At 41.2% G+C, this 15,257-nt stretch overlaps 1 protein-coding gene across 3 annotated transcripts in view; it reads right to left on the bottom strand.

Moving 5' to 3' along the window:
- mtcl2 (microtubule crosslinking factor 2) overlaps positions 1 to 15,257 on the bottom strand; it is a 173,556-nt gene that overhangs the window by 40,075 nt on the left and 118,224 nt on the right. For all 3 annotated transcript variants that reach the window (XR_012100889.1, XR_012100888.1, XM_073061885.1), the window contains exons 11-13: positions 7,183 to 7,434; positions 3,500 to 3,570; positions 995 to 2,438 (exon numbers count right to left, since the gene is read on the bottom strand). Coding sequence is in view for 1 of the 3 variants with exons in the window: in XM_073061885.1 (XP_072917986.1) it covers positions 995 to 2,438; positions 3,500 to 3,570; positions 7,183 to 7,434 (1,767 nt within the window). In the remaining 2 variants the exon portion in view is untranslated. The remainder of the gene's footprint in view (positions 1 to 994; positions 2,439 to 3,499; positions 3,571 to 7,182; positions 7,435 to 15,257) is intronic.

The raw sequence follows: 15,257 nt of genomic DNA, 5'->3' as shown, positions 1-15,257 counted from the left end.
TCTTGTCCAAGACCTCTCTACCATGGGAAACAACTTTGCCAAATCTAATCTGTTCAGGCCTTTTAACATTTGGAATGTTTCTGAGATCCCCCCTCATTCTCCAAGGAATACAGCCCAAGAGCTGACAGATGTTCCTCATACAGTAACCCTTTCATTCCTGTAATCATTCTCGTGAATCTTCTCTGAACCCTCTCCAACGTCAGTATATCCTTTCTAAATTAAGGAGCCTAAAACTGCACACAATACTGCAAGTGTGGTCTCACGAGTGCCTTATAGAGCCCCAACAGTACATCCCTTCTCTTATATTCTATATCTCTAGAAATTAATGCTAACATTGCATTCGCCTTCTTCACAAACGACTCAACCTGGAGGTTAAATTTTAGGGTATCCTGCACAAGGACTCCCAAGTCCCTTTGCATCTCTGCATGTTGAATTCGCTCCCCATATAAATAATAGTCTGCCTGTTTATTTCTTCCACCAAAGTGCATGACCATACACTTTCCAACATTGTATTTCATTTGCCACTTCTTTGCCCATTCCCCTAAACTATCTAAGTCTCTCTGCAGGCTCTCTGTTTCCTCAACACTACCCGCTCCTCCACCTATCTTTGTATCATTGGCAAAATTAGCCACAAATCCATTAATCCCATAGTCCAACTCAATAACATACATCGTAAAAAGCAGCGGTCCCAACACCGACCCCTGTGGAACTCCACTGGTAACGGGAAGTCAGCCAGAATAGGATTCCTTTATTCTTACTCTGTTTTCTGCTGACCAGCCAATACTCCACCCATGGAGTATTTTTTTTAAAAAAAGCTAGCACAGTCACGATAGGCTGAATGGTACCTCAGTGCTATTATACACTGTAGTCATATCTTGGTTCAGGAATATTAAATAGAAAAAGCAGAAATACATCCGTTGAAATTCTGATAGATGTAGAGTAGCTTTAAGACATGGACATTTTAAAGACAATAGAACTGCAAATACGACTTTACCTCAAACAGACCAGAAGCTCCAGTATCCCGTGCATCTGGATCTTTAGCTCCCTGGGCTGGAGTGGGTGTTGGTGGTTTTTGGTCCTCTTTGCTTGGTTGCTTGGGAAGCCTTTTGTTAATGCCACGGGACCCATTTTCTACTTGTGCATGGCCTGACGGAGTGGTCAAATCAGGCTTTCTGATGCTTTCATCAGAGATTGGGACTTTTATCGGTTTGTCCGCTCCATTTGCCGGACTCTGGGATCTGCCACACACATTCCTGAAAAACTCCTGAACAATCCCATACCTCGATGTATCCCCTTTTGTTTTCGCTTCATGCTGGCTTGATTTCCAAATTGAGTCAACACTTCCAGATGGGTGCTCAACAACGTTGAACAAACTGGAGAGACCATCATTGATGGAACTAAGCACGGGACTATCCCTGGTGGTTGTTGACCTGGCCCAGGCAGACTCATTCTGCCCTCTGTGAGACATGGCCCATGGACTTCTCTCCCTTGCGTGATCTATTTTTGACGAGCTTCTTCGCTGCAGCTTGGGAGAGCCGTATTTTGGTGAACAGCAAGGACGCTCAAACTTAGCTGGCACCTTTTCCAGAGACGAAGAGAGTTGTTTGCTACGGGAACTCTGGGTTGGCATTAGCAAGGAGCCTCTCGACGCCCAGGATCGGTGAAGACTGCTAGAGAGTGATCTTGGGCTCTCCGTTTGCAGCCCGATGCTAATAGTCCGGGTGGTCTGAGTACCCACACTGACAACTCCAACGGTCTGGCATGCAGTATCGTTAACCTTCCTCTCTAGTGGTTTTGTGCACATAACGTTCCTGACGCAGTTGGCCACCTCCTTCATGTCGTCACTCATGTTCCCTGATATCTGCAGATCACGCAAGGCAGATGAAAGCCCAGAAGCTGTAGCAGCAGGAACCGAAACTGGTTGCTCTCCGCAGCCATTTTTCAGGAGATCCTGGTGCTTGGAAAAGTTATTAAACCACTTTTTGCACACATTCTCTGAGCCGAGGTCTGAGCTGCCTGTTTGTTTTGGTTTTGCCATAGTGAACAGGAAACCTGGCTCAATCATAATTTTCCCTTCATTGTTTTGAACCAAAGAGCCATCCATCCTGCGTACGACCGGCGGACTGTAGTAGATCCGAATGCCCGTTCTGTCTGGTGCTGTGTAACTCCTCTGCATCTGTTTTTTGTTGAGTTGTGGATTAACCAGGTTGCTGGCTGTGGTGAAGTCCCAGGATGAAATTACAGGCATTTCTGTTTTTGATTGCTTTATTAGCTTGACCTCCGATTTCTCATATAAGGAATCGCCATCACCAGTTGTGTGTTTCCGATTCTTTTTGTTCAACTCCTCCAGATTCTTTAAGCTTTTTGGTGTGGGTGGTAAATATGGAGATGAATCGAGCAAGCTCTCAAACTCAGACATTGACGAAACTGACTTGGCTCTAAAAATAATGCATTTAAAAATGAATTACTTTTCCTTGTACAAAAGCATAAGATAATGAATAAATCATAGTGCAAACCTGACTTTATATTGGATTTGGCAAGGTTAAGTTACCAGGAAATTATGTGATTTACAACTGAAAGCATACCTTCTCTCTATTAAGAAAAGTTTGGACAGGTACATGGTAGGGGTATGGAGGGCATGGTCCCAGTGCTGAATGATGGGAATAGGCAGCTTAAAGGGTTTCAACATGGACTAGATGGGCCAAAGAGCCTTCTTCTGTGCTGTACTTCCTTATATTGCACCGCTTTTGTAAAGAAAACTACAAGCAATCCTGTTAACTCCAAATCCTTTGCAAGGGTGAACTTCCTATGCCACTAAAGTCTGGATGTAAATGAAATGACAACGTAGGTACGTGGAGAATAGAAACAGAGGGTGATGCTGATGTTATATGGTGATGGAGAGATTAAGCTGCAGGAAAATCTGCTGTGGTTCTTTCAGTGTACTTAGCACACTCCCACATTCATTATAGTTACTGACTCAGTATTTGGCATACATAAAGGGGTTTTGTTGTTATTTCTGTAAAAAGTTAAGCATTGTTATAGTTGAAGTTGTTAAAACGATAAAGCGATTCCAGTGGGTAGATGTGGAAACAAATTCCTTTCATGGCAAATCTGCAAGTACAATCGTAAAATAATGGTCAGCAGAATTTCACCCAAGAGATAGTGGAGATCTGAACCACAGTGCCTCGAGAGTGTGGAATGCTGCGTCAATTGAAAATTTTAAATCAAGGACTGTCATATTCAAAAGGGAAATGGAAGTTGGAGAATAATTGGGGTTGACCTATTGATCACCCAGGAGCGACTGCATGATCTACTTCTATTTTCCTATGGACCAGAATTTTTAAATTTTTATGATGATTCGCTCAATGCAAAGAAAATGCAAGTGATCTGGATTGTGGCCAAGTATTAAACTTAGGGTGAGCAAAGAAACTGCCTGATAGTGTTGATTTATGATAACCACATATGCTTACAATCTAATTTCTTGGTCTACAATATTTACCGTTGTAAATTAGTTCCCTTTGCCTCCAATGCATCAGAAGTTTCCTTTATGCTGTTTTTGTGCTGCAACATCTGAAAAAAATTACAAGCAGGCAGAAATAATAAAATGGCTGCTTACAGGTTCTGGTTAATCTATTTTGATTTCTTCAAAACTGCAGAGGCTACATTTGAAGTCACTGAGCATGTGCAAAACCCACCTGATCCTTACACTAGGCTGACAATAAAACCCTTAAGTACCAATGCCACAGGGCTCCTGCAGGTCTTTGATCTCTGCTTTATTCAACTGATGCGGCAATTATTCTTCTAAGACATTCACCTCAGGGTCGAGGATGACTTAAATGCAGCAATTACACACAGCAGAGCTGAGTGGGGAGGGGGAGGATATCCCCTCAAATGCTGTATAATTTTCCAACACTATCTAAACCCATTTGCAAACAGTGCAGAGGAAATTTTCCACTATACTCTTTATTTAAAAAATCTGATTTAATAAAGAAAGAAGATCCGTGATGTTCTGTCTTATGACCTGTGGGAATTAAGTGTAAACAAGACAATGCGATTTGGCATGGTGATGGATTTGTTCCCCTTTTATTATTATTTATTTATTGAGATACAGTGTGCAGTCAACCCGACCGGTCCTTTGAACTGCGCTGCCCAACTGTAGCCTAATCACGGGGCAACTTACAATGAAAAATTAATCTACCAATCGGTTCGTCTTTAGACTGCGGGAGTAAACCAGAGCATCTGGAGGATGCCCACCTAGTCACGGGGAGAACATACAAACTACTTCCAGACAGTGGCGGGAATTAAACCCCGGTTGCTGGTACTTTATAAAGCATTGTGCTAACCACTATGCTATTGGGCCGTGCCAATATTACGATGGCAAAGCTTTTTCTAAATAATTGATAATCTGTAATGAATTTAAGCATTTTCACATATCTCAAAATTCCAAGTGAACTATTACAGAGAAGAAATGTGAGATTCCATTCCCAACCTCCCAATAAATGAGAAAATATTCATTGCATTGTATCATGGAAAACAACATCTTGTTCTCATCTTCTATGCTGCAATCTTGTAGATTCTAAATATTCCTAAAACAAAAGTATTATTGTATTAGTGTGTTGAACACTGGATATTTCCAAGATGACATAGTCATTTTTTTTTCCTCCTTCAGAGAAGAGATTTTCCTTTTAGTAGATTTATTGCAATGCTCAATTTCCAAGCAAAGGGAAGAAACTTTACTTCACTGGGATCTTCACTGCCACAAATGCAACATGGTGAGACCTGCCTGGACAAGATGAAGACTCTGAAAGCTATGAATTAAAAGCAGGGGGAATACTGGCAGTCTCCAATCTAACTGTTACTGCTGTTGAATCTCAGCAACTTCTGGCTGGTGGTCAGTGAAATAAAGAAAACAACTAAGTACTTCGTTAATCACTCTTTTTCTAGTTTAAAAAAAAATCATCACAAACAATAGCCTGCAACTTCTCTTTGGACTTGGAAGCAATTCAATGTAGCAGGACCGAAGCAAGGAGAGGCAGGAGGCTCCTCGCCGACAGCAAGGAAGATCTGAGGTTTGATCGATTTAAGAGTCTGGCCAAATGGGAAAGTACAGGCTGAATTGAGGCGGCAGTGTCCAGACCCCAGAGCGTACTAAAGTGAGTGAACCCGAGGTATGATCGACAATTTAGGTGCTGGGCCACATTGAAACACAGGATGTCAGGAACGGAGCTGAGAGATGGGCTGGTTCAGCTCGGTTCTCTGCTCTGTGCTGAACTAAGGGTCTGTGGACGGACTCGCCTTGTGGACTTCAGTTCCGAACTCTAAGCGTACTAAAGTTTATTTTTTTTTTACATGATTTTTTTTTCTCTCTTTCTGCACATTGTGTGTTTGATGGTCTTTTGTTTTAAATGGGTTCTTTTGGGTTTCTCCGTTTTAAGGCTGCCTATAAGGAGACGCATCTCAAGATTGCGCAATGTAAACATACTTTGATAATAAATGTACTTTGATCTTTAATGCTGAAGGAGAAAGGGCCAGGCTCCTGAGGAAATCAAGGTACAGGAGCAGAGTGAACATTGAAAATTAGACTCTGGTTTCCAAGAGTTAGTTTTCTAAGACTGCCTCCCTTACAATCTTTAAAACCTCAGGACCATTTAATTGCCATTTCCCAGAGCAGCTGGAGAGAACGATTGCAATAGCCAAGAACAACAGGTGCATTTCTGCTTCCATCGTGACTGGTATGTGTGCCAATTCAATGCATTCCCATTAAATTAGGACACTGAGCAAGAATTTCCACAGAGTAAGAATGCTTTGCTTATGCTGTGGCAAAGTACGTCAGGTCTTACTATGGCATGATACATATTCATTCTACATAAACACACAAATAACTGACAGGGAAATTAAAATGGGCAAATAAAGCCGTGTGTTATTTATATTTGCACTGGTGCAGTGACACCTATGATGCCATGTCAACAAGCAAAATGACTGAGTCACTTAGCCCTTTTTATATTAAACAATTATGAATATGTATGCTGCACAATATTGGATTAAGTGGAAATGTGGCAAGTTCATCCATTTTGTGACGTGTAAGTGCTGACAGCTTGATATAATAAAGTGCTGTCTTTTTGTGAACTTGGTCTCAAACATGTCAAATGTAACCGATCACTTATAATTAATTCCTTGTCAATACATTATCCAGCTGCAGGACCTCACTTGGTATTTTAGTGGCCTTGATCTTTCACACACCTCAGCAGTAGATACAATGATTTAGATGCTAAACTTTCAACGTGCGGAGCATGCGAGTGGTTTTTCCTGTGTCACTAACACATTTTCCTAAAAAGGTGGTGAGCAGTATTTATGTGTGGCTTCCAGCAGCACTTCTGCCTTTTTCTAAGCAATGTGTACACATTCCATTATTCAATAACGTTGCCACATCAGCACTTGGCTAGACATTGTGGTAATGCTTATATTTAGTGGTATTAATTGCAGATAAATATTAGGATAACTGCACCATAATGAGACAACTCAATTTAGTACTGCCCGTCACATCAAAACTCTCCAGAGAACAGAGTTTAGTGATGCCAACAGTGTGGGGAAGGCCAGCGTCTTGGGATAGCTTTACAATATTGTAGTGCCTTCCTAAAGCATGTGTATTCCATTTTTTATAAATTTATTAGGAGACAAAATCTTGCAGTAGCAGTGTCTTTTCTGGTTTGTTCCCTTTGTACTGTTGGGAAAACTGTTGGGAAAACAAATTTGCAAACTCCACCCAGAAGTTGCACAAATATTAAAAACTAAATTAAAATCCACAGTGAGACAGCCTCTCATGACCATAAAATAATGTAACGTTTATTATCTACTGGGTACACCTCACCAAAGGCAAGAGCTCTTCCACTGCAACACATGGGGCCCTTGGTGTGGCTGGGAAACATTCGTTGCTGTGCTGTTCCCCACACCAGCATTCAGGGCAGACAGGTTTATACATGATGGGAAACCAGGGAACCTTGGCAAAAAGCAGTGATCTTGAGTTTGCAACTGATGCTGCCGTCTGAACCAGCTCCCCCATATATATTTTGGGGGCCATGATTCTGGAAACTCAGGTTTCTTACAGAAAATGTTAACACACATCCAGAAACTGTCTGAAAGCAATAATTTTTCTTAATCAAATAGAAACTCTTTTGTACTTACCTGATTGATCTTGTGTTGCATTTCCTTCAGACGCTGCTCACTGTGGCTCCGTTCATTGTTAAATCGATCAAGAAGCTCCAACTTTTCCTGACTCCAGTTCTTCTCACTGATTTGGAGCTGCTGCGTCAGATCCATGACTGCGCTGTACGACTCTGCGAGTAGCTGCTGATGTTCCTCCCTCTCCCACTTCAGGGTGGCCTTCAGATCACTAGGAGCCTTCTCAGAAGCCAGTTTCCCAGCCCTACCTTCCAGCTGTTTAGGGACAGTTAAACATTCAGTTCCTTACTCTGAATCCCTCGCAATTATACTTCGTTTTTTTTTCCCAAATAGCTCCCTAATTCTAAACTTTAACAGTCTAATGACAATGTGAACTGTTTGGTTCTTGTGATTTGATGGAAAGTATTCTATCCCTGGTGAGTTCCAGTGCTTTTCTGTACCTCTGTCGCTTAAATAAAATGGATTGATTAAAACACATTTCTTGCTTTACTACTTAAAGTAACTTTGTTTACTAATATAAGACAAACTTATGTACTTCCAACATTTACTGATTCCCACTTATCTGATTATTCCAGAGTAAACCCTGGAGCCTTCTTGCTAGAAGCAGGGAACAGCAATAACGGAGAGGGGCCTCTATAATCCAATTGATCTGGTTCCCACTGCTACAGTTACCATGACTTAAACATTCTCCCTGTGATATTCAAGGGTTTCCTTTGGGTACTCTGTTTCCTTCAATCATCCCAAAGATATGCAAGGTAACTGGCCACTGTAATTACCTCGAGTTTGTGAGTGGCAGAATCCTTTGGGAGGGGTCGGGTGATGTGAACATGGAGAAAATTAAATAGGATTAGCACAAGTGGGTCGATGGTCAGCACACTCTCAGTGGGGCAAAGGACTGTTTCTGGGCTGTATGAATCTATGACAAATACAGTGTCCCTGATAAAAAATTAATTCCAGGATTAGATTTTTGGCTCACCACATCCCAGAGGACACAGTAAAATCTGTTAACCTTCAGTGCACAAGTCCCTGTATTTGGAAGCAGGGCCTGTGATATGTAAACCAACTTGATTATTCACTGACTGCAGGATATTGTCTGACGTCAGAAAATTACCTTAAGAACAAATTAAATTAAATGATTAACTTCACAAAGAATAAAATGGTGAATAACTGAAATCTGCTTTGGACAGTTTCAGAACAAATCTGAGATACGTCCTCACTCACAGAAGTGACTCTCTACCACAAACAGGTGGAGAAATTCTCAGCTGACGTGGTAAGCTCACGGGCCAGGAGGATTTTCTACATTCACATTGACGCAAGCCCAAAATTAACTGAAAGAGTGCATCTTGCATCATGCCACATTCTGTTTCAATGTTTAGACTCGATTTTTTTTTATCTCAGTGAAACTGCTCTCAAGAGAATGCATGCTTTATCCATTTCTAACCATGAACAAGTCTTGGATGACATCTGTTTTCTTCTGACTCACGCTTTATTGCCACAAAAATCCCCGATGAAGTCATCCAAGAAATGGAATGGTTTTGACTTTTAACCCTGAACTACAGGACAACAGAGTAAAAGACCAATGTGTGGTGCTTTACATGAACTCAAGACATCACAAAATCCTTTAGATTGCAATGAAATGTATTTGATGTGCAGTCACCATGTTCGTCATAGGCAGTCTCTCAGGATCAAAGATCTACTACTCTGGTTTTGTGTACCCTGAAAGTACTGACTGTAATGGGTAAAATAGCACAGTGTCTGCTTGTCCTCCCAATGCATGGATTCAAGGACTCTCAATATCATGGTGAATACTCCTTCTGCACTTTTAGAGATTGTGGGCCAGAGGTTTACAAACGTCAACACCCTTGAGCCTTTTTCACTTAAAATCTCTCCCCGGAACAGAGCTTGCAACATAGTGTCTGTTTCACGACCAAGACAACTGCGCTGCTCCAAACAGCAGGATATGAAGTCATTCTTACCCTCGGCCATTAGGCTCTATAATGAGTCAACCTATAGCCAGGGAAGTGATGACCATTTGTTAGACAGATTGAGGTAACTTATTTTTCACTCTTTCTTTCACCTCTTCAAATATTTGTATATCTGTGCACTTGTAATGCTACTGTGGCACGGTAATTTCCTTTGGGATGAATAAAGTATTTGTCTATCTATGAAAGTCAATTTGCCTATAAGGAGTTTTTCTGGACAACAGTATGATAATAAATATCTAACTTCCTTTTAGCAATGTAGATAGAGGATGAAATTTTGGCCAGTATACTGGAAATATTTCCTTTCCTCCTCTTCACAACTAGTGCAAGGGATCTTTCAAGACCATTAGAGATAGCTGATGGGTCTACATTTAAGATCTCATCTGTGAGATGGCAAGACTGATAGGACTTCCTCAATACTGCTCTGAATCATTGATCTAGATTTCTAACATGACTTGAAAACTAGAATTTTCAAAGGTGAGAATGCTACCTATGGATCTATGAGTAGATACTATAACCATATCATATTAGCTATCATGAAGCAGAATGGATTGAAAACTATTCATTTCAGATTGAAATATTCTTTGTGGGAATGGAGTGAGGGAGAAGGTGCAAACAGTCTATGATTTTGGATATATAGACCATTTTAGGGCAGAATGGAAATGCAGGCATGTAATTATTTACAGCCTTGTTAGTTTAACATATAATAACTTGAATATGTTTGGTTTGTCACATTTGGACCCAACCAAAAAAAAACTATTTTGAAAGCTGCAAGTAATAAAGATATATGCTTGCACCACAATTTGTACCAGGAAAGGCCGAATATGAATGCAAATTTAATTCTGCATTTATTTTCAGCATCAAAATCTTGATATTATAAAACTTCTCACAGACAAATAATGAACAGTCTTAGATTGTTTCAATGACTTTGTGGTTTCTTTTGTTTCTTGGCTGTGGGAGGACAAATCTCAGGACTGTATATTGCATATAAACTTTGATAATAAATGTACTTTGAGTCTTTGACCTTTGATAAAAACGGTTTAGTAATCATAAAATAGATCAACTAATTTGTTGGAGCTCAATGATCTAAAATCAAATTGTTCGAATCAATTTACAAAATACCTGGCAATATGGAAAATTAACTAGTTATCTCCTATTCACAAAAAGGCCAAATTCAATCCAGCTACTTATAGTCCAATCTATTTATGCTCAAGCATAAGCAGGCTGATGCTGCCAAAGATGTGTAAAGAGATGAATCTCAGCAGTGGAAGTGGGAGTGGCTGCTTTAACGTCAAGGAAGCAATGTGGTGTTATAGATTGCCAATGAAAAAGAGTATCAAGACAAAACACTCTAGTTGTTGAGGTCGTATGTCAGACAAAGTAAGTTGATTATTGTTAGTGGTTGATATTTCCAGCCACAGGATATCACTGAAGGAGTTCCTCACAGGATTGTCCTGAGCCCAGCTACCTTCAGCTGACTTTCCAGTCATCACAAGGCCAGCATGAGAACGACCTCTGTTGCGGGACATAGAGAAAGTGAATGGTAATTGTCTATTTCCTGGGTAGGGGAGTCTAAACTAGAGGCACAAGTGTAAGGTGAGCGGGGAAAGATTTAAAAGGGACCTGAGGGGTGACTCTTTCCACATCGAGGGTGGTGGGTGATTGGTACAAGCTGCTAGGGGAAGCTTTAGAAGCAGCTTCAATTACGAAGTCTAAAATATATTAGGAGAGACATAGTGATAGGAATGGCTCAGATGAATATGGGTCAAACTTCAGGAAATGGAATTAGCTTAGGCAGGCATCAAGACTGACATGGATGAGATGGGCCAAAGGGCCTGTCCCTACACTGTGCAACTCTGACTGGAAAATGTTTAATACCATGCCCACAATCTTGGACATTGTTCAGAAATAAGCTGAAGCTGATGCACTTTACGTTAAGAAACATACGTATCACTGAATTGCCAGACAATGACCAACCCCAACAACAAAGGATCTGACCTTTCCTGTTCAGCAGTATTATCACTGTTGAGTCCTTCAGCAGCAGCATCCCAAGGGTCGTCACTGACCAAAACTCAGCAAACTAGCCACATAAATACCAATGCTACAAGAAAAGACAGAGGCTGTGTATCCTGTGGTGAGTGACTCACTTCCTGAAACACCCCCTAGAGGTGTGAGTCAAGAGGATGCTGGAATGTTCTCCATTAGACCAGGTCTAGCAACACTCAGAAGCTGGAAAAGCAGCCCACATAGTCAGTATCTTCTCCATTACCCTTATCGGTGCTCACTGGCTACGGTGTGCACTAAAAGCACTTTTTTGTTGGTGACTCCAATTACATTAGTGCAGCAGGCACATAGGAACATCACCACTTTCAGTTTCACCTCCACACTGCTGTTGTTGGCTCTAAGTCTTGGAACTCCCCTCCCAACCACAATGCGGGGGTACCTTCACTAGAAAGCTGCTAGTGACTCACACTGGCAGTTCACCACCATCTTCTCAAGAACAATTAAGGAATGGGAATGAACATCAACACAGTACACATATCAACAAACTATTGCCTAGAGTCTTGACTGACTATCAGCAGACCAATATTTCACCAACACGAGATGCTGGAAATCCAAAGCAACAACAAAGAATGCTGGAGGATCTCATCAGTTCAGACAGCATCTATGGAAAAGAGTAAACAGTTGACGTTTCGGGCCGTGACTAGTACTTCTAATCCTACACCTGATGCAAACCAGCTAAGCGAAGAATTTTTACATGATTTAAACCAGGGTTTCCCAACTTTCTAATGCCATGGAGCCTTAACATTAACTGAGGGGTCTGTGGACCCCAGGTTGGGAACCCCTGATTAAAACATAATGTTAATGCCCAGGCCTAGCTCTACCCAAACACATTCAAAATTGAAGCTAACCTTGATACAAAACAAAGGAGTTAATTCTTTTCACACTGATGCAGTTGTACATCACTTGGTTGCCAGGGTAACTGAAATTGATCAGATAATTGCATTTTACCCTCAGTGCCATTAAATTACAGTGTGGATAATGAAGACAGTCTGGTGTCACATGACACGGAGTCAAGTGGGACTCATTGTTAATCTGCACCAAGGCAGATCAATTGGAGACTGTCAAAAGCTGATGTCTCAGATCTGCCACGCTCTGAACTAAAGCACAATATATAATCCGAACTTGCTGTACTTGTTTTGCTATTCCTTTTGGCATATTGAGTGGAATTTTTGCCATTTTCGTAGTGTTTGACTGTTTCTTTGCGAGGCGGAGTTGCCAGCTCATCACTCAACCCAGCATGGATGGGAAGTGTATAAGAAGCAGGCCAGAATCGAACTCTGGAGCATTTGCCTTGAAGTTCTGTGCTGATGCCACTACACCACCTTTGCGCTACTGTGCAGCATGGAAAATCTACACAGTACAGAAAAGATGAGTCCCTGTCCAAGTTCCCTTTTAAATAGTTAGCAGTGATTATCGTGTTACCACTATTACAACTCATTCAGGTTTCAATTATTTGGAGAGTTTAGGAATGGTATTCTTTTATTTTTCAATCCCCTTATTTTCTTAAACCACATGTCATTTCCCTCACCAATTCTTTTCCACCTATGATATTGAACACAACAGTCAGAGGCCTCTGCACTCGAACGGTCACTCTCTCTCTCTCTCTCTCTCTCGATGGTGAGATTAACAGCATGAGCTTTCTGCCGATTCTCAAGTCGGGGAAACTTGAAGTAGCGATGCTGCAGATTGTAAGATCGAATCAGCGAGCTAATGGTCTCTCTTGCTGAGGCTGGAGTGATACCTTTCCCTCTCTCTCGAGTGCACATGCGCGTGCCTTTGGCATGTCAAACTTGGGCGAACAGAGGTTTTTGACGGGACTCTAGATCATGCTCTCTGAGGTTTTGCTACTGCCTGCATGCTGGTTGGGGGCTGATGTTTTTGCTGAGGCAGGTGGGGGGGGAGGGGGACATTTGATGCTTTGCTGCTGCTGGTGCGTGGGAGGGGGGTGGTGGGCTTTGGAGTTCTGAAGTTTTCCTGTCATTCATTCTTTGTTTTTTTTCCCTTCTGTTTTGTGGATGTCTCCGGAGAGTAAGAATTTCAGGTTGCATACCGTATACATTCTCTGATATTAAATGGAACCACTGAACCGTTCTACTTTATATTTCCTTCTGAATTCTTGTGCTGTTAATTTCACAATCTTTTGACCAGAGCAGGTATAGATTACTTAGGTTACTTAGGTGTTCATTATGGTACCAAATGGAGTGTTTTCTTTGCTGTTCCATTAGGAGATTACACAGAAAACTGCCACTATAAAAAATTAAACACGCAAGGTCAAGACTAGCTGACCTGTAAGTGCTGTTGGATGCCCTGGAGCATTGAAGAAAGACATAATGTAGAATAAATGATTTAAATTAGTGCTTCTAGCACTGACATTTGCTGTGTGAACTTTGTTAATGGAAAGAGAACAGTGGCAAGTTCTAATGTGTAAGACTAGTCTTTTTTAATTTCTACCCAATTTCTGGTCGAAAAATCCCAAATGGATTGTATTTCTGCAACAAAATGAACAATCTGTCTTGAGGGATAGATTTCTCACAAGGCTTGCCAGACTATACATGGCGTATAAATTTCCATCTGAATCACAGCATTTCCATTCCCAGTGCTGGTACACGCAGCTGTGCCTCTGGGTCAGGCGAATGAAGGAAGCTGCGGTTTACTGAACTAAACCCTTGTAATAGTATGGTTTAGTTATATCAGTCAACACGTGTATGTCATTTTATAAATCAGTGCAGTTATCAGTGGGAAAGTGAATGAGGGAGATAATTCCACGAGCAATAAAGCTGGAAAAATCCAGCATTTCACTTAAAGTTACCAGTTTGGACAGATACAGTACACAAGTCCTTTGCAACTTTAAATCAGCCACAAAATCGGCACCCCAGATTTCCCATTACTTTGCTATGGTTTGGCCAGTTAAATTACCACATGTTAAGCTTCAGCAAGAAACAACACCTCTATTTAATATTTTATGTCAGACACAAAGGAAGGTCGCATTAAGTTGGCACAAACAGTACAGTAACTTCAGACAAAGGCAGCTGCTTGGCTAAACCCAGACATCTAAAACACTGTCTGCCCAACTTCTGCCTCTCTGATTTTAGCCAACACAATATCTTACTGCTAAATAAACAACTGAACAATTTGAAGTTGCTACACTTACTGGCAGATATGCTAAACTCCCTTTTAATTAAGGGATAACTGTTGATTCTCTCCAAATGAAACTACTTAGCACTGGAAACCAGTTAATATGAATGTGGAAAACCATTTGTTCAGATCTTCATTGTTGGTGAAGCATATCAGCATGTCAAATACAAAATGGAGCAAAAACTACTGGAGGAACTCAGTGGGTCAGGCAGCACTGGAGGGGCAAAGCGACAGTCACTGCCGTGCGTCAAGATCCTGCATCAGGAACTATGCAGGGTTTTGACCCAAGATGTTGGCCATCTCTCTGCCTTTGTAGGTGCTGCCTGACCTGCTAAGTTCCTCCAGCAGTTTTGTTTTAAACCTAGATTTCAGCATCTGCAGATCTGTAACACAAAAACAAAATGCAAATTATATTTGAACGTCCTTTGCACCCTCTCTCTCTCTCTCTCTCTGAATCTGCATTTTCCCTCCTGTTTCTCTTCCCACATTTGATTTGTCGTTGAATTCAACACCACCATTGCAGCAGCTGAGCAGCTTGTGTTTGCAGTCCCGTCAATCTGATTGGTTAAATGCCTGCACAGTTGATCGCTGCATTTGCTCAGTTCTCAGATGACTCAAATCGCTATCGAGTTTTACTTTTAGAAATTTGCCAAGCAAAAGTTTAAAAATTCTAAACAGGGCAAGTCTAATTCACTGGAAACGCCATTGGATGCCTTGCCATAGCAAATCCCATGAATCAGCAACACTATGATACAACTGCAGCAGGAGGATATTCACATTTATGGCCCACAGTGCCAGCAGAAAAGACTCGACTAAATTGCACTTTAACATCACTATTGATCATCATCAATTTTAAGCAATTTCACATTTTTCGCTTGTGATGTGATTCTAAGCTAA

Source organism: Hemitrygon akajei, chromosome 11, assembly GCF_048418815.1.
Source record: "Hemitrygon akajei chromosome 11, sHemAka1.3, whole genome shotgun sequence".
Classification (NCBI taxonomy): Eukaryota; Metazoa; Chordata; class Chondrichthyes; order Myliobatiformes; family Dasyatidae; genus Hemitrygon; species Hemitrygon akajei.
The sequence above is the reverse complement of the archived record's forward strand: the minus strand, read 5'-3'. Positions and strand labels throughout refer to the sequence as shown.